Source organism: Eutrema salsugineum, unplaced genomic scaffold (genome assembly GCF_000478725.1).
Source record: "Eutrema salsugineum unplaced genomic scaffold, Eutsalg1_0 scaffold_5, whole genome shotgun sequence".
In the NCBI taxonomy this organism is placed as follows: domain Eukaryota; kingdom Viridiplantae; phylum Streptophyta; class Magnoliopsida; order Brassicales; family Brassicaceae; genus Eutrema; species Eutrema salsugineum.
In genome coordinates, this window is record NW_006256612.1 from 5954685 (window position 1) to 5972724 (window position 18040).

The window sequence follows — 18040 nt, forward strand, 5'->3', positions numbered from 1 at the left end:
TTCAGCAAATAAAAATGATAAAAATAAATCTCTCTCTCTCTCTCTTTCTCTCAGCTCTAATTTTCGTAATAAAGAGTGAGTTAGCTCCAAGCCAAAATCTCATGACCAAACAAATAAAAAACCAGAACAGACAGAAAAAAAAAAAAAAAAACAGAAAGAAGAACATGCAAAGAACATGGCATCTCCATGTCGTAAGCTTTATAGGATTTCTCTCTCTCCTTAGAATATTTTTTCCTCTACTGAAATGGTTCACCACCAGATTCCTCCTCACAAACCCCAAGCGGCTCAAGCGTTACGGCTCGTGGGCTATGGTCACCGGAGCCACAGACGGAATAGGACGCGCCTTTGCTCACGAGCTGGCCAAACACGGTCTTAACCTTATCCTAGTCAGCAGAAACCCTTCGAAGCTCGCTTCTGTCTCCGATGATATCCAACGAGAGTTTCCTCACATCAAGATCAAGATCATTCCCTTTGACTTCTCCTCTGGTAATAGTTAATGCACCTTCCTCACTTCAGTTTTTGGTCAATCCTATAGGACTAGTCTATACATAGTCATTGACTTATTGTGTGTCTGTGTGTGCATATAAATACTAGTAGTACATTATTTAAATTCTACATAATTGTTCCTCTTTCAACAACCAGGGTAAAAATACAATTACTCAACAGAAATAAATGATTCTAAATATATACATATACAGCAAAAATATAGTACGCAATTTCTCTTACAAATTTATAGTATGTGTGTTTGGAAGAGACTTGAATTTGTCATAGTATAGCCAGAACTAAAATATATATATGCACTTTATATACAAGATTAAACTTGGAAAATAACTTTTCTATATTTGTTAGCTTATTCGAATTCTAATAAAAGTTTTGGACACCAACAACAGGAAATGATACGAAAAACTCAAGAAATGTAGTCAGGAGTTAATATAGATATATTTTTTAAACAATGTGTTTGTGAGTAGTTGATGAAATAAAACAAAAATGTGCAGGAGGAGGATTTGGAGTAATTGAGGAGGGGATCAAAGGCGTTGAAGTTGGGATTCTGATAAACAACGTTGGGGTAACTTATCCACGAGCCATGTTCTTCCACGAGGTTGACCAACTCACATGGACCAAAATCCTGAGGGTCAATCTTGAAGCCACCACTTGGGTCACAAGATCTCTCATCGGGCCAATGCTTCACCGCCGCCGAGGAGCCATTGTCAATATTAGCTCCGGCGCCGCCGTTGTTGTTCCTTCTCATCCTCTGTACGCCATTTACGCCGCCACCAAAGCGTAATGACTTACCACTTTCACTTTTCATTTAGTTTTTTTTCTCCTGTTTAATGAACATTTTAGAGGTCTTCAGAAAAATATAAGAAGGGTTATTAATAAATAAAATAACACAAAATATGTTTTTAAGTCATTTGAGAATTACAAAATTCACATCAGTGTAAGTGTGTTACTAAAAGTGGCTCAATAAAATATTATATTAAAAAGATGAGAATTGAATTTTGGTTAAGTTTAAGGTTTAGATTAAGTTTAAGGCTTAGATTAAGTTTCTTGAGTTATAGAATTAGATTAAGGTTTCCATTACGATCTTTCTATTGTTGGTAGTAGTTGTATAATAAATATGCAAAGCTTATTAGTATGTGTGGACCTTAACGATCCAAACTTCTCTAATTGATTCCATCCACGTCTATGTATAAGTATAACTTTCCCGACACGCGCATTTCAACTTTTTCAATGTATTAGTTAGGTGTGGGTGCTTATAGTATTAATGAATAATCACACGAGAAACGTTTTAGAGTGTAAGTTATTTATAAAACTGAGAACAACGTTTTCAATTTGAAAGGAATATAGTTCTATTCATCGTCCACAAGTTGATGAAAATATTTTTGGTACTTTGGAAAAACTTTTCATTTTATTTATATTGGCGTTATTTGATAATACATTTTTTCAATTATTTTATGGAATTTATGATGTTAGTTTTTCATATCGTATGGATGAATCAACGAACACGTGCATGCAGGTATGTTGATAAACTATCAACATCTCTACATGTGGAATATAAGCATTTTGGCATCGACGTCCAGTGCCAGGTACTTTTTTCTTTTCTTTTCTATAAAAACTACCTTATAATTACATACATAATATTGTTGTATTTCGCCAAGATAATGCGTATAAGAAAATAATCTCATCAGACACGTGCATGTGTAAAACTAATGTGGCAGGTACCGTTATACGTGGCAACGAAGATGGTGTCAGAAGTAGCAGCTATAGATAAACCAAGCTTCTTTATACCGTCGCCGGAAGTCTACGCAAAAGCGGCAGTTGAGCAGATCGGAATTGGATCACGATGCTCGCCGTTTTGGGCTCATTCCCTTCAGTGGTTTCTCGCCGGGCTTTTGCCAGAGAGACTCCTTGATACTTGGCGTCTCTCTATCGGCCTTCGTAGGAGAAGTTTATCTTAATTAGCTTCATCATATTTTAAGCTCTTAAAACCTATTTATACTTATTCTCTGTTTACTTTCTTTTGCTAAGAACTCTTTCTCGTAGGTTGTTTAGTAACTATATTACATAAATAGCACTCTTCCGCAAATTGGAAGCTCTTTCACTTGCAGTCCAAGAAAAATTAGTGCTTCTCAGTTTTCCAAGTTGTTATTCTTTCGTGACTCAACTAGGTTTCTTTTGTTACTCAGATCTTTCAAGATTGTTATCGTTTCATTTTGATACCATGAGCTTAAACGGTTTTGTCCACAGACCAAATTACAAATTTGTTTTTGCTTCAGTTTTTTTTTTTCTTTTCTGTCATGGGAAAAATTTTCATAGGTTAAATATGAATGAATGTATATAATTGAGTGAATGAATGTATATTATTGAATGAATGAATGCATATAACACATCCGCAGTACCCTAGGCAGAAAACTTTGTGATCCCAAATTTCAAGAGAAATTAATGAGAGTATACTTTATATTAAAAACATACTTCACTTGTATTAGTAAAACTGTTAAAAATAGTACCATCATTACTTTGAATCCTTATAACTACTAAGACCATGTACATCAGGGTTTTAATCAAATTTGGGCACAAAAACATAGGTGTTTTTAATTAAAATAAATGAAATAAACTTAATTTTCTGTGAACCCGTCTCTTGGAGAAGAGTTTAACGAACCCGTCTCTTACGCCATGTGTCAAAAAGCTATTGGCCAGAATTTATTTGTTTGTCGCTCTCTCCTCCTCCACATTTTTTTGGTTTTTTGTTGCTAGGGAGTTTCTGGGTTTTTGATTTAGTGGAGCTGATTGATATTGAATGGCTTAATCAGTTTTGGGGAGCTCAATTCCCGGGCCAGCTAGTTATTTATGAAGGATTATCCAATTCTTTTATCGAATTGTTGAATTTTGAAAACAATTATCAAATTTTGACATTTGAGATTCTGAGTTTTTGATTTGGTGCAGCTGATTCATTTGAAGGAATCTTTTTGGACGCTCTTTTTTCAAGTTTGGGGAGCTCAATTCGTACCAGGTAACAATTTACAGAATCTTCAATTTGGTTTTTTTTTTCATTCTCAAATTTTTGTTTTTACTCTCAATTGATCGGTGTATTATTTGATCAAAACTTATCAATTATGTAATGGATCAAAAAATAATTATTTTTTATTCAACATGAACCTCATTAGAAGTTCATCAATGGATCATAAAATGAACACAGATTTTCCTCTTCTCTTAAACCTAAAAAATAATAATATTAAATTTGGTGAACCCCCATTTAGAGGTTCACTGATGTATCTGCTCTAATACCCTTCATTCTAGAGGTAGTATGTATATATTTATGTCACATTGTCACCATTCCTTCTATAAGTTCATTTAGCTTCACAAGTCACTCTTTCTTAACTGGGCCATGTATTGTGATAGATATGTTTTATGTGCCCAGGAAGGCAGGAACCACTTATTCTCTAGATCAATCTGTTCTTTGCTACAAAAAAAAAAAAAAGCCTCTATGGTCTTCAATCGGCAACATCTCCTCCAACAAGGATAATATACAAAAAGTCAAACACGGGCCATGTGATATATGTTTTATGTGCCAGAGGAAAAAGAAACTAATGTTTAGAAAAAAAATACATAAAAAGAATGTATATGCAAAATTAAGTTGAATAAAATCACTCAAATGGAATGATAAAAAAAATGGAAATAATGTTAGCCGCTTTCTCGATACATATATAGTTCCCTCCAGTGGCGGAGCTAGGTAAGGAGGAGGGGGGTCAATTGACCCCTGTGAGTTTTATAAAATTTTGTCTGCATATGTATGTAGTCTGTAGCTTGTAGATCATTTGGTTAAATACATGTAGACCTGACCCCGGTGATTAGGTGTTAGATCCTTGGTTTGCATAATTTTTTTTTCCATTAATTCTTTGTTGTTTTATTTGATTTCACATGGTTGCATAATTTTTAAATGAAATTTTTTTCTTCCTTTCTTTCCTATTTACATTAAATACTTCATGTATCAGGATAGTTTTTGCATTTTTATCAATTTTTAATTAATGTAGACAATAAACTATCTATGCATTTAAGATAGGTAAACATTCTAAAAAGAATTTTTTTTATCATACCGATTTGTTTCACCAGTATTCCAGAAAAAAAAAATATATATATATGAAATTATTAGTATGTTTTACATAAAATTATATATTTCTATAACTTTTTATATGTACTTTCATTAAAAAAAGATTTATAGCAATAATACATTATTTTAGTTCTGTTTATAATTCAAAACTAATAAATAAAATATATTAAACATTTTGTTTCAACAGTAATATTTTAATTTGTTTAATTTTTTATAATGCATTAGTATTGACCTCGATAAAAAATATTTTTGGCTCCGCCACTGGTTCCCTCGTTGTTTCATCGTAAACCTAATAGTCGAAACATTTTCAAAACTTTGGACAACAAACAAGCAATGTGTAACCTACTACTTTAACTCCGATTACCAATATTGGTCGAGTTAGAAATGGTCTCGACTATACACTTTATCAACAAATATCAAATAACCTCTAGTTTTGGCTTAAGGTTCGACCTAGAATACCTTAAAAATACAATCACGCAATTGTAGAACACAATATATAAACGCTCAATTTTTAGAACACTTATCTCACTTCTGTATGTTTCGATTGGGACATAATAAAGTCACAATAAAATGCTAATTAAACACAAAAAAGAAAAAAAATCAAGACCGGACTAAGATTGATGATGAATCCGTTTTCTTCCTAAAAACGACCTCCGTATCCAACCCGAAGCCGTCGACATTTCGTACATGAACCACCTCCGATCGTCGGAACAGCCTCACCAACGCCTCTACACTATACAGATCGTTCGCCGAATACTTATCCGACCGCGTAGAAAGCGCCACGTGTAACACACATAAACCTCCTGGCCTCAGAGTCCGTTCGATCTCTCCAACAAACTTCTCCGGGTAAAGCGCATGATCGAACACGTTGGAGAACTCGAAATCAAAAGTCTCATCATCGAACGGCTGGTGATGAAAGTCTCCTTTGACCACCAACGGTGGATACGGAACAAGATCCATCCCGACCGAGTCGGTTACGCCCACACGTTTCAGGGCCTCCACTTCTTGCCCGACTCGAGCTCCTACGCAAAGACATTTGGAGCCGTTGGATAAGAGTTTTTGACGTTTCAGATCTTGGAAGAACCTTGAGAACACTTTGATCTTACGGTCCCAGTCTCGTGTCATCCATAACGTTCGGAGTCTAGGGTTAAGCGTCTTGTTGAGCTGTCGTTGGATGTAGTATTCGTAAGACGTGTAACCGGGTCGGATCCTGATGAGATCTTTTTGGACGGTGAAAGAAGTTTTGTGTTGTTGTTGTTGTAGAGAGAAGAAGAGGATGATAGGGACGGTGAGGAAGATAAAGACGATGAGATATTTCAGAACCGTCTTTGATTGCTTCATTCTTTTTTTTTTTCCTTAAACAAAAACCTCTCAGTCTCTCTCTTTCTAGTTTCTACATGTTCATCGAAAATGAAGGAAAGAATAAGGTGAAGTTGAAGGCAAATTGAGAATATGATAGCCAATGTATATATGACACGTGTGGAATGGTAATACTTTTTTATTTCAAGATAGAGTATTTAGTTAAGAGGAGAATATATAAATAAATATGAGTATTAGTTAAGAGAATAAATGAATAACAGGAATTAAACTATTAGAACATGTCTATCAATATCAATGAATTTCTAAGATATGGGTTCACCAGAATAATATTTCGTTTTGATTTTGATTTTTTTTTTTAATTTGAAAATTATAATTTTTAATTAATCAGGATGCTCTATTTCGGATGATACCGTCTCTTCAAGTTCATCGGGATTTTTTTTAACGTTAAATCAATCGAACTTTTTGTGTGTTTGTCGTAAGTAAATCGACAATTGATCTCTCGTCGGAATTTGTCACGTAAACCCTTTGGATGAAAAATCAAATAAAATTAAGCCAAGGTAGACCATTTATTTACTTCTCTAGATCATTAGTATGTATTTTTTGCTGGAGATATATGTATCCAGCCCAACATAAGATCCTTACCTTCTTGAATAAATATAAAAAATAAAGAAATATGAAGCATATGCTATATAGAATTTGGGCGGCAACACCGCTTTCGATCACAACTCTAATAAGTAAGTCGACTTTTGATTTTTTTTCTTGGTCAAACAAGATTTTATGGATAAACTACTCTTCCTTAAAAGTGGAATTGTTTACAAAAGATATAACAAAGCCATCATGGCTAACAAATATCAAATTCTCAATTCCAAATCACCAAACAAATTCCCAAATCAAAATCATCGGTAATTTTAATAATCAACAAGAAAAGGCTAAAATCGATAAAGCGTATCTTCTATTTTCTAGATCAACAGAAAATCAGATTAGCAATAGTACTTCTGTACATCCAAATTCCCAATTCTAAATCAGTAAGCGATTCTCCAAATCCACATCATCAGTAATTTTCATAATCAACAAGTATAATCTAAATCGATTAAGCGTGTGTTCTGTACGTCATCTATTCCAAAGCAACAGGATATGAGATTAGCAACAAGTTTATTCGGTTATCATTTTTTATCAAGCTCATTTCGAATATTTCTTTTAAGAAATTAAAGTTTTAAAAAGATTTAACTATGTCTCAGATAATATGAAGAAATGATATATCTCTAAAATAACCCCAAATAATTTTCTTCCTTATATATTGTTAGTATTTATCTAGATTTGTAAAATTGTATTTGTGTAATGTTTTGTTTTGAAAATGATTAATAATTTTCCTGAAAGATATATTAAAAATTAGATAAAACACAGAAAACATAAAGAAAGATTAAAGGGAGAGCCGGAGAGGTTAATTGGAAATCATACACACAACATATTAGCCAAACCTTTAAACAAGTTTAAGTTGAAGTCAAATATTTTAGCCTGGCTATTAATAATGTAATCTGCTTAAACAGCTTAAGGCCGATACTTTTCAAAGATATAATTTGAAATGTTAATATACTTACAACTATTTGTTTATTATAATTAGCCGAAAAGTTGTCGTATGGGTTTTCAGAAACTAGAGCACCACTGTCGTACGAATTAGTGTAACAAATTCCCAACGTGGTTTGGTTTAGTCGGTACCACATTACGTATGATTGATAGCTTCAACAACGGATGACCCATCAAACATCTATACGGTCTACTAACTAAGTCAACCATTCTATAATTACTTTGAACATTCCTTAACCACTAACAATTGGATTTAGAACCTCTTTGCATATTCTTATATTAGTTTTAGTTTGTTGTCATCGAATGATTACATCTTTTTTAATGTACATAAATGTGGCATTACCTCGATCCACGTTTTGATCATATATCCAAATATATAGATAATGTGTGTTATAAAAAAAAAGCATAGTGTGTATTTTTTTAAATTGAACTTCGTTGAAATAAAGTTTACATCCGGAGCCCTTAATTTACCCCAATTGAGATGTTATGACTACAACATATTATATAATCAGGACACAAATTTACGAATTCTTTCTGTCTTTGTCACTAAAGCAGGAATGTGTTAGAACAATTAGAAAGTATATGGTTTTTCCAAATATTTTCTGTAAAGTATAGGAGCCAGCTATAAAAACATTTACCTTCCACTATTCATAGAGCATGCACATATAAATATAATCCCATGAAAAAAATACATTTTCGTGTCTTGGTAATCGAAGGATCAAAATCAAGCATGGCTCAAGCCACTTTTGTATTACTTCTCCTCAGTTTTTCCATCATATTCCTTTCTAATGCAGCCGGTTAGTTATTCAACTAATTAAGTAATTCCGTTTTGTAATTAACTCAATTTCATTTCTATGTAAGTGGATATATATAGACTGAATTTGAGTACTTTGATGGGGGCTTGGTTTCAGACATAAACATAGACTGTGGATCATCAAGCTCGCACATTGACGCGGACAACAGAACGTGGGTGGGAGACACAGACTTTGTAACCACCGGTTCCACGTCCACGTTTAAACCATTAGTCAAAACCGATGAATCTCTAACCACACTCCGGTATTTTCCCACGGGGGATACCAACTGTTACACCAACATTCCGGTCGATAAAGGTGGGAAAGTGTTGGTTAGGACGAGATTCAACTACGGGGACTACGACGGAGAGGGCACGGCTCCAAAGTTCGATGTGGTTTACGATGGAAAACATCGAGATTCGGTCGTGACGACGACAACGATCAGTGGAACTCGGTCGGAAGCGATATTTATACCGGAGAGCGGGAATACAAGTGTTTGCTTTTTCCGCACGTTTTTGAATGAATACCCTTTTGTGTCCACCATTGAAGTACGGAGGTTGGATGACTCCATGTACACCGATCTTGGTCCCAAGGAAGGTTTCATTCTCCAGAAACGTGTCGCCTACGGTAGGGAGAAGGAGTTTGTAAGGTAAACATATATAAATGTCTATATTTTACGAAAATATCATCAGATTTTAGCTACTAGGTGATTAATCATCTAAAGGAGAATTTTCTTCTGAATCGGAACATGTTCGATTGTTTCATTTACACATGCTAAAAGATGGTCTTGGTTTTGTACAATCTAGCTAGATGATTTAAAAACGGATTTCCTTTGGAAACTGTAAGTTGATCCAAAGTCAACGAACAACACATTAGCTAGCATTTCAATTGGTAAATAAATATAAGAAATTATCAGTTGTACGGTTCTCAACCGGTTGAATCCATCAAATTTAATTGTCTAAACTTTTTTTTAATAGTATCCAGCCCAACATAAAGTTTTCACCTACTTGAAAAAAAAAATAAGTATTTCCTTTTTAGTTAATTTTTTGTTTCAAAATATAAGTCAGTTCTTAGTTTTCAATTTAAATTTTTTAAAAAAAATTCCACTTTTATCCATAATTTTACAGCTAATTAATTAGTGTGAACACAAAAAAACAATTTATTAGTGTGAACACTTTAATTCATTTTTCAAAGTATATTAATAAAGGGTAAAATAGAAAATTAATTTATGTTCTTAATATGTGTAAAAAAACCTAAAACGATTTATATTTTGAAAAAGGAAGGAGTATTTATTTAGCAAATGCGTGACAAAATCACGTCAAGTTAATTTCTAAAGTTACATTTACATGCAGGTCCCCATTTGACCGTTATGATAGAATTTGGGCGGCAACACCGCTTTCGACCGGAACACTAACAAGTGCTGCCACTTCTATCAACACAACTGGTGCTGATAATCGACCACCCGAGATTGTCCTTCGTACCTCTTGGTCGAAGAAGGACATGGCTTTCTATGATATAACCCTACCTTTTTCCGGAGTAGCATTCTACATTGCCCTTTATTTCTCGGAACCACTAAGTCTTGCTTCCGACCAAAAGCGGTCTTTCTACGTTTACTATGAGAACAAGCAAGTGGGTCCAACTATGATTGTGCCACCTTTCGGGGCAGTGACGCAAGCTGTTCTGAGGGGTGTGGTAGCGACTAAGCTTCCCTATCTAACATTTAAAGCTACACCAGACTCTAATTTAAACCCACTCATCAACGCTCTCGAGCTTTATGTCATTAGCAATAGTGGTGGAAACGGGACGAATTCAACAAGCTCCGGCGGTGGAGGCAGCCCTAGCACTGGCGGTGGTGGCTCAGGCTCAGGTGGTGGTGGTGGTGGCTCAGGCTCCGGTGGTGGTGGTGGAGGCAAATCGGGTACTTATTCTTTTTCATAGTCTTATATGCTAATAATATGGTTCACTTTAGCAATTATTTTGGTTTAAATAGAATAATGCACTCTATCTCAGTATCTTGAATCGTGACAGCGACAATAAAATTTTCCGGTCTTATACCAATAATTTTTTTATAAGCAAAGCCTAAACTGAAAATTAAGATTTCTACTTTACATTTCTTTGTTTGAACGAGATTTTAGGAGGAAGCAGTAATGGAGATGGAGAAACCACGAAAACCAGTGAAGACGGAAAATCTGCAGGTTTATCAAATCAATTCTCAATATTCTAGTAGTTCATTAAATACTTAATGACTTCACCTTCTTAATTATTGGGCAAAATGATTTTTTAAAAGACCATTTTCTTTTATATTTTTTTTTTGGTAAAATGTAAAGAACATTTTCTTTTATATATATATATATATATATTAAAAAAAAGACAAATCCATTTTTATAACATTTATGAAAGCTTTTGAAATCAATGGTAGGAATTAGGTATATCCAAATTTTTAGCAGCTACATAATACAATAGTAATATAAAAACTCAATGTACGTATAATAAACCACACACTTTTTTTTTTTTTTTGCCAAAATGGTTTTAAAAATAAATCACACACTCATGTTGTGGAAATATAAAACTATTTGATCAATTCCATATAAAAGATAGATTAATGGTGATGGGGGAAAAATGGTAAAGAGAAGAAATCACGCGTTGTGAAACATTCAGATGACACGATTAAAATTATACAAACACTTCATTTGATAAAATCGATGTCCACGTAAAAAATAATGTGTATGAGAAAAAATCACATGTCACGTAAAATGAAAAGGATAAATCGTTTAAATAGACCGAAAATTCAGTCTCTGCTTGTTCGATGGAAAATGAAACCGACTTGTCATATATTTTCATAAATACTCTACTTTTAGTCAAATTAACAATTAATGGTTTTCTACACGTAGGAATAATTAGGATCATTGGTTCGAGTCATAATTTGTGATTAGTTTGTTTGTGAATTGAAGATTCTTCAGAGAAGTCCGGAGAGGAGAAAAGCAGCAACTTAGGTTTACCTCTTGGTATATCAATCCCGTCTTTTGCTTTTCTTGGAGCTGGTGGTTGGGCCGCCTGGAAGTTTTTCTTCAAACCCAAGCGCAATCGTGAATCAGAAAGTATATATCTATTTCTCCTTAATTTCTCATGACTATACATATCTCTTTTATCTGAAGATTCAATAGATAATAATTTTTTTTTTATTTGAAATTCTGATTTATTCGTTTTTACACTGGCTCTAATTTTTTATTTAAATAAAGTTTGATATGTAATGATACATTGTTGCAGGGCCACTCACCCAGAATAATTTTATTCATATTGGAGATAGTCAAACGGTTGTAGCAGGTCAAGTATTTAACCCAACACAGAAACAGACACAGACACAGAGTCCTTGACGACTTTTTTCTTTCTAATTATTGGTTGTTTGGATTGTAAGTTACTCTCTGGGTCTTTCTAATTATTGGTCTTTTCGTGAGATTTTTTTTTTTTTTTTTTGGGTTTAGTGTCAAGGGACTACTACCAACAAACAATTGTGAAAATTATCTAAATTTTGAGTCCAAATTAGAAATACAATTTGTATTTTTTTAAACTAACAATATCGTGAGGCTTGGCCAGCTTTTGGCATACTTCAATATTTAAGATTAATTAAATACTTATAACTTGCACTTGGCAAGTCATATGTCAAAACTCAAAAGTCAAAACCCAAAACCACAATTACTTTACCAAAAAATTTCATGAATTCCAAATTAGAAACTACGTCTAGACATCAAGTAGACACTCAAAGAGAGTTTGTCACAAAAGATTGTCACAAAAAAAAAAAAGATTGAGAAACATTTGGTAACAAGAAGATTGGCTTAATGATGCCTACGATAGTCTTTCGATGAGTACGAGGATTCGCGATAGTCACGATCCCGGGAAGAATGATGTCTAGATTTATCCGACGGCCCACCTGAATCCTTCAGTCTATCTCTTGACCTATGATGACTTCGATCTTTTCGTTTGTCTCTGTCCCTATCACTCTCCTTGTCGGAAGCTCTGCCTCTCTCTCTGTGAGATCTAACCCTGTCCCTCTCTCTACCTCGTTCCTTCTCTCTATCACTCTCTCTTTCTCTCTCTCCTACTTTACTTTTTCCCTCGCTCGAGTCTCCGACATTTTGCTGACTGTTTGACTCAGTATCGCTCTTCTTGGAATCTGCAGCGTTTTCAAGAGGCGTAGTAATCATTCCATCCTTAGACTCGTTATTAGCTGATCCGGGAGTACACTTCGTATCAACATCATTGCCAACTGCAGGTAACACATCCTGTAACACAAAGGGCAAAGTACTTCAAATCAAACTCTGTTTAAAGCAAAAGAAGATGCACTCAGATTTCACATTTTAATGAACCGACAAAATAAGAGAAAGAACGGCTCTGTAATCTGGCAAAAGCTATTCTGTTTGCTCCTCGAAGAAATGAACTCAACATGATATGGAAAAATAATCTCGTGCTTTTGCAGAAAGCACAAAACCTAGAATCCTAGATATCGATCTACCTCACCTTTGTAGCTGATTGAGCTTGAGGATTCCCGGATCTGCTGGAAAATGTAAAAGGCTTCCCATCCTTGCAAACGGAGATATACTGAGCCTTTGGAAGACTGTATAGATGAGCAAGAACTCTACACACTTCGTCAATACCGGATTTATCTGCATCAAATGCTTTCCACCAGGGTGGATTCTCTGGGAGAGGTACTTGAAACCTACGGGCCGCAGCATACACGACCCCACAAGCCACAACCTCACTTCTGAACCTTACACAAAGGGTTGTACGCAGACTGCATATATAGACATATCACGAGAGATCAAATAAAATATAAACAGATATTGAGAAAGCATGAAAATCATACTCAAATCATAATAGAAATCATAATAGAACGGTGCATATGTCAAGACATAGCTGGTATGCTGATTCAGCTGAAATGTCAGCTCTAAAACCTATTAATACAATGATGTACAGCTAACTATCAAGTAATTATATAAAATAAGATCTGTAGTAAAGTTTGAGGTTACCTGTCATTTGCCAAATTCCAAGCTTCTTGTCTCAATTCTGGAGGTGTTTCAAGTGTGGCAAGGTAGTTTGAAATGAACTTGTGAGGATGTTCAACATGACAAACAAAACCCATCTCTTTCAGTATATGTCTCTCGGTTCTGCTTAATTCAACTTTCAACTCAGAGAACTTCTGCAGATAATCAACAAGTGGGAAAAGAATGAGATACAAAAAAAAAATAAACAAACAGCACTTCCAAAGAAAGATGTTCCAATGAATTAAGAAAAAGATATAAAAGAAATGACACAGACAGACATGAAAAATATTCAATTGGTCAAGTAATAGTGTAGTAGGCGTACTAACCTTGGAATACAAATCCAGATGATCTAACGGCAAATTCTCCCTACGGCACTCCATCCTGTGGAATACAATGATGACCTGTCTGGCTTTCTTAGGGTTTTCTTCCAATTTTGATGCAAGCCAGACACAGCTCGCAGCAACTATCTGTAAAAGGTAAACTCCAAAATCATTATGGTAACAAGCAGGAGTGTACACAGCAAAATAATGTACATACTGAAACTAAATCCACTGGCATTCCTAAGTTTAAAGCCCCTCAAGACACAGAGATAGAAGAAAGAAAAGAACACAAGTACCTTTACATCAAATTTGGCAAGAGACTTCTTGCAATAGAATCGGTGGAAAAGAACCTGCCCAGTAGCCATAACTGCCTGGGGTCTAAAGACAAAGGTTAAGAAAACCACAGATTTGTGACACTTTTTTTAGCTTTGCAAGAAATTTGAGACCAAGGAAAAGGATACAGTCTTAGCAATATCCCACCCTCTTGGATGAGATCACATCCATAGATTCTAAGAGTGGTTTCGGTTGTTTCATCTATCCCATCTTTCCTGGAAGGTGAGGTCTTTATCTGCTCGTCTGTAAGGTAGAAATTGTCGATTGCAGTGTAAATCATCGATTCGCTTAGCTGTTACCATCCAGAGAAGACAACAAGACAAGTAGAATCAGATTCCAACACAGACAAAAACCTTTCTATCCTTGCGCATGAGTAAGCAACAAAGCTCCAGCACAATAAAGAATCAAACTTCTTTAACTAATTTCTATCAAGATCATAAAACCACCAGTAATTCTCCAGTGTTGGATTAATTCCTAATTAGATACAGCAGTAAAGACAAGAAACTTCAATAGCTTTATTAGAACGAAAATGATTTGAGATGTACCGGAAATCTGAGAGATACGGCGGCGAAACAAACCCACGGGGAGGCGATTTTGAGAGACGAAAGGAAGGGACACAATCGGAGTCGAGGACGATGGGAGGTCGAAGATGGAATATTAGGAAAGATTAGCAAAAAAAAAAAAAATATACAATAAGAATTGGGCCTGCTTTAACTGGGCCATAATTGGGCCTTGTGAGTTAAAAAAAGGATATATATTAACAAAAAAAAAAAATCTGGATGATTTTCCAACATGCGTATAGAGCGACAAAACAAAGTTAGCTTCCTCCACTTCCTGGTCGGTCTCGCGCACTGAGACGCGAAGCAAGAACAATCAATACTAATCCAAATCCAAATTCCCCGATTTCTTCTGAACCAAAACCCTAAAACTCACCTACCTTCTTCTTCTTCTTCTCGCTTGAGAGAGATGGCCTCTTCGATACCTCTAAAGCCCACGAACCTTCTCCTCTCGTCTTTCTCCACAAGCAGAGTCCTCCATTTCCGCCCCTCCCGTTTCAGCCACAGACCGTCGTCTTGTCGCCGGACTCTGGTGGCTCAATTCGGGTTCAGACCAGGTTCGTTTCCCGACCCAGGCTTGTCTCTCGATTTGATCAAGGACCATGCCGAGAATCTTCTCTACACCATCGCTGATGCCGCCGTTTCGTCCTCTGACACCATTGAATCCGTCGCTGGCACTACTACCACAAAACAGAACAGTGATTGGTTCTCTGGTATTGCCAATTACATGGAAACTGTTCTCAAGGTAGAAAGAAACTTCTCTTTTTTCTTCTTTCTTGAGAGAATGGATTTATCTGCGTAATTGAGTTTGGTTGGGTTTGAATTGCAGGTTTTGAAAGATGGGTTATCAACTGTACATGTACCTTATTCATATGGTTTCGCTATCATTCTACTCACCGTGCTTGTTAAGGCAGCTACGTTCCCATTGACGAAAAAACAGGTTTTCACTTTGTTTCTATATCTGCTAAAGCCAAGATTCATTCGTTTATGGTTGATTTTTTTTAATTGAAATGGTGGTTTATTCTCTACAGGTTGAATCTGGCATGGCCATGAAGTCGTTGCAGCCTCAAATAAAGGCTATTCAAGAACGGTATGCCGGTGATCAGGTAAAAACCATTTCTTCGATACTGCGACATGGATTTTCTTTTTGCTTTCTCTTGTAGAAATTAAAAGCATTTCCTGATGCCTATCCTAAGTCATAGTTGCATCAATCATTAGTTCATAGGTGTAAGGAAAAAGTAGGTAGAAGAGAGTAGCTATTGGTTTCATCATTATGGGGTGATTACTAAAGATTATGGCTTTACTTTCTGTGAGTGTGGCTTTACTTTCTGTGAGTGTGGCTCTATTGTTGAAACAAAGAGTTTCCTAATATTTGTTTATCTTTGCAGGAGAAAATTCAGCTTGAAACTGCCAGATTGTATAAACTTGCTGGAATAAATCCACTTGCAGGTACAGTTTGCTGCTTCAGATTTCCGTTTGATTTTCCATTTGAGATAGCAGTTAGGTCAAAAATGGGATTTCTTTCGTAATTTCTTCTAGCATGTAATTAAGCTATATTTTCATTTTCTAATAGGCTGCCTCCCCACACTAGCCACAATACCAGTTTGGATTGGGTTATATCGAGCTCTCTCAAATGTTGCAGATGAGGTACATGCAGAAAATTTTATCTTTTTGTTTCTGTAAGGGCCTGAAGATTTTATTCTGACAACTTGTCTGTTGGATACTTGTTTCTAACTAAAAGGGACTTTTAACGGAAGGCTTTTTCTGGATTCCATCACTTGCCGGTCCAACAACTGTTGCTGCAAGACAGAGTGGCAGTGGAATTTCATGGCTGTTCCCTTTCATTGTAAGTATCAATCTTGAACCTCGGTCCTCGATATTAAGCAGTGTGGATATTTTGAAATGGAATCTAGACCAGACCCTTAGTTCTTGTTAACTATTATTCACGTTACTTACTCGAGCTTATAAACTGATTGAAGATGACCTGAATCAAGAGGTGTTGGAACTCATTGCTGATGTCTACAAATTTCCATTTTATTTCTCAGGAGGGACACCCACCTCTCGGATGGTCAGACACATTAGCATATCTTGTCTTACCTCTATTGCTCGTCTTCTCTCAGTACCTCTCCATTCAGATTATGCAGTCCTCGCAATCGCAGGTATAGCATCTTCTGGGATATGTGATAGTCTAGTTCGTAGTTACCTGTAGCTTGAAAGATAAGCTGGTTATGAAAATGTGTGAACTGGTGAATGTCCCTTAAGTTCATTCAGCTAACCAAATTCAACCGACAATGAATCCTTTATGTAACATAGAAACTTAAGGTGCACATATCATCATATCTTTTTTCAGAGTAATGATCCAGCCATGAAGAGCTCACAAGCGGTGACGAAGTTTCTTCCGCTGATGATTGGCTATTTTTCACTGTCAGTTCCTTCTGGTTTAAGTCTTTATTGGTGAGCATCAGCAACTGGTTTTGTGTATTTTCGTGGTCTTTCAGCTTTCCACTTGCTTTTTCTCTAAGCTTGAGGAATGCTCTTGCAGGCTAACAAACAACATTTTGAGCACAGCACAGCAAGTATGGCTTCAAAAGTATGGTGGTGCCAAAAATCCGATGGAGAAGTTGTCTAATTTGGTCATGAAGGAAGATAAAACTCAGAAAGCTGAGAAGTCTATTTCAGAACCGCTAGTTCAGAAGTCTGTTTCAGAACTGAAAATACCAAGAGAGAAGAGTGGTGAAAAAGTGACTTCAGAAGGGCCTAAGCCTGGTGAAAGGTGACTAAATTTTCTGAAACCCCTCATTCGTTACTAGATCCTATTTGTTTTATTAACACATCGATTTAATTCCCAGGTTTAGGCTGCTCAAAGAGCAAGAAGCAAAGAGACGTCGAGAAAAAGAAGAGGAGAGGCAGAAAGCTGAAGCAGCTCTGTCAAATAAAAATACAGACAGCGCACAGGAACAGGATGGAAAATCTGATACAGTTGATATCACTGAAGGAGAAAACCAAAAAACAGAACTTTCTGCAGTGGAAGAAACAGCTGATGGCTCTGTCGCTGTGAATGGGAAGCCATCCAATCAAAAGGACGAGACTACGAATGGGAAATTCGGCGTTGGCCATGAAACAGAACAACACCATTCTCATGAAACATAGAAGAGGTAAACACCAAAGGCGAAGTCAAACAAAGAAAGATGAATTGATTTGTATAAGACAGGAGGAGGAATCTCATAACTCGACCGTAGCCCCTCTGCAACAAAGTTCAAAGTCTATAGATCTTAAGAGTGGGAAAGGCTGGTCTTTAAGGTTTAGAGTTTGTGCAGAGACCATAGGAAATGGCCAAATTGGTCTTTGTAAGTCATAAAAGCTTGATTCATGTTCCTTACATTCTCATGCATAAGAAGAAACACGTTTATCCACACTGATTTTGCTTTAAGCCTCTAATAATTTTACTCTTAACTATGAGACCAGTCTGCATGTAATCATCATCAGG

The 18040-nt window shown here is 35.8% G+C and overlaps 5 protein-coding genes across 5 annotated transcripts; 3 read left to right on the forward strand and 2 right to left on the reverse strand.

The window, feature by feature from the left end:
* The first annotated feature begins 140 nt into the window (after nucleotides 1-140).
* LOC18992352 (very-long-chain 3-oxoacyl-CoA reductase-like protein At1g24470) lies at nucleotides 141-2727 on the forward strand. The gene is made up of 4 exons (XM_006415742.2): nucleotides 141-486; nucleotides 996-1281; nucleotides 2018-2087; nucleotides 2220-2727. The coding sequence occupies exons 1-4, from the start codon at nucleotides 165-167 to the stop codon at nucleotides 2457-2459; spliced, it is 918 nt and encodes a 305-aa protein (XP_006415805.1). The 5' UTR covers nucleotides 141-164; the 3' UTR covers nucleotides 2460-2727.
* A 2482-nt stretch (nucleotides 2728-5209) lies between these two features.
* LOC18992353 (sterol 24-C-methyltransferase erg6) lies at nucleotides 5210-5950 on the reverse strand. Its single transcript, XM_006415743.1, has one exon. The coding sequence runs from the start codon at nucleotides 5948-5950 to the stop codon at nucleotides 5210-5212; it is 741 nt and encodes a 246-aa protein (XP_006415806.1).
* Nucleotides 5951-8192: 2242 nt separating this feature from the next.
* LOC18992354 (uncharacterized protein At1g24485) lies at nucleotides 8193-11678 on the forward strand. The gene is made up of 6 exons (XM_006415744.2): nucleotides 8193-8310; nucleotides 8425-8953; nucleotides 9657-10222; nucleotides 10440-10499; nucleotides 11256-11402; nucleotides 11572-11678. The coding sequence occupies exons 1-6, from the start codon at nucleotides 8193-8195 to the stop codon at nucleotides 11676-11678; spliced, it is 1527 nt and encodes a 508-aa protein (XP_006415807.2).
* Nucleotides 11679-12020: 342 nt separating this feature from the next.
* On the reverse strand, nucleotides 12021-14639 carry LOC18992355 (cyclin-L1-1). Its single transcript, XM_006415746.2, has 7 exons — nucleotides 14542-14639; nucleotides 14125-14288; nucleotides 13960-14041; nucleotides 13670-13810; nucleotides 13329-13498; nucleotides 12820-13093; nucleotides 12021-12584 (listed from the first exon to the last, which is right to left on the reverse strand). The coding sequence occupies exons 2-7, from the start codon at nucleotides 14274-14276 to the stop codon at nucleotides 12138-12140; spliced, it is 1266 nt and encodes a 421-aa protein (XP_006415809.1). The 5' UTR covers nucleotides 14277-14288; nucleotides 14542-14639; the 3' UTR covers nucleotides 12021-12137.
* Nucleotides 14640-14803: 164 nt separating this feature from the next.
* On the forward strand, nucleotides 14804-17968 carry LOC18992356 (ALBINO3-like protein 1, chloroplastic). The gene is made up of 10 exons (XM_006415747.2): nucleotides 14804-15298; nucleotides 15383-15493; nucleotides 15585-15659; nucleotides 15942-16002; nucleotides 16127-16200; nucleotides 16295-16399; nucleotides 16599-16712; nucleotides 16904-17007; nucleotides 17096-17326; nucleotides 17403-17968. Exons 1-10 carry the CDS (start codon nucleotides 14963-14965, stop codon nucleotides 17701-17703), a joined length of 1512 nt encoding a protein of 503 aa, XP_006415810.1. The 5' UTR covers nucleotides 14804-14962; the 3' UTR covers nucleotides 17704-17968.
* The last annotated feature ends 72 nt before the right edge of the window (nucleotides 17969-18040 follow it).

What these genes read in the sequence shown, in the direction of transcription:
- LOC18992352 (XM_006415742.2), top strand. Translation starts at nt 165, where the DNA reads ATGCAAAGAACATGGCATCTCCATGTCGTAAGCTTTATAGGATTTCTC. An exon ending in ATTTACGCCGCCACCAAAGC is followed by an intron (nt 1,282 to 2,017) that starts GTAATGACTTAC and finishes ACGTGCATGCAG; the next exon opens with GTATGTTGATAAACTATCAA. An exon ending in GCATCGACGTCCAGTGCCAG is followed by an intron (nt 2,088 to 2,219) that starts GTACTTTTTTCT and finishes CTAATGTGGCAG; the next exon opens with GTACCGTTATACGTGGCAAC.
- LOC18992353 (XM_006415743.1), bottom strand. Translation starts at nt 5,950, where the DNA reads ATGAAGCAATCAAAGACGGTTCTGAAATATCTCATCGTCTTTATCTTC.
- LOC18992354 (XM_006415744.2), top strand. Translation starts at nt 8,193, where the DNA reads ATGAAAAAAATACATTTTCGTGTCTTGGTAATCGAAGGATCAAAATCA. An exon ending in ATTCCTTTCTAATGCAGCCG is followed by an intron (nt 8,311 to 8,424) that starts GTTAGTTATTCA and finishes GCTTGGTTTCAG; the next exon opens with ACATAAACATAGACTGTGGA. An exon ending in TGGTGGTGGAGGCAAATCGG is followed by an intron (nt 10,223 to 10,439) that starts GTACTTATTCTT and finishes ACGAGATTTTAG; the next exon opens with GAGGAAGCAGTAATGGAGAT.
- LOC18992355 (XM_006415746.2), bottom strand. Translation starts at nt 14,276, where the DNA reads ATGATTTACACTGCAATCGACAATTTCTACCTTACAGACGAGCAGATA. An exon ending in GGTGGGATATTGCTAAGACT is followed by an intron (nt 14,042 to 14,124) that starts GTATCCTTTTCC and finishes CTTTGTCTTTAG; the next exon opens with ACCCCAGGCAGTTATGGCTA. An exon ending in ATCTGGATTTGTATTCCAAG is followed by an intron (nt 13,499 to 13,669) that starts GTTAGTACGCCT and finishes GATTATCTGCAG; the next exon opens with AAGTTCTCTGAGTTGAAAGT.
- LOC18992356 (XM_006415747.2), top strand. Translation starts at nt 14,963, where the DNA reads ATGGCCTCTTCGATACCTCTAAAGCCCACGAACCTTCTCCTCTCGTCT. An exon ending in TGCAGTCCTCGCAATCGCAG is followed by an intron (nt 16,713 to 16,903) that starts GTATAGCATCTT and finishes ATCTTTTTTCAG; the next exon opens with AGTAATGATCCAGCCATGAA. An exon ending in TCTGGTTTAAGTCTTTATTG is followed by an intron (nt 17,008 to 17,095) that starts GTGAGCATCAGC and finishes ATGCTCTTGCAG; the next exon opens with GCTAACAAACAACATTTTGA.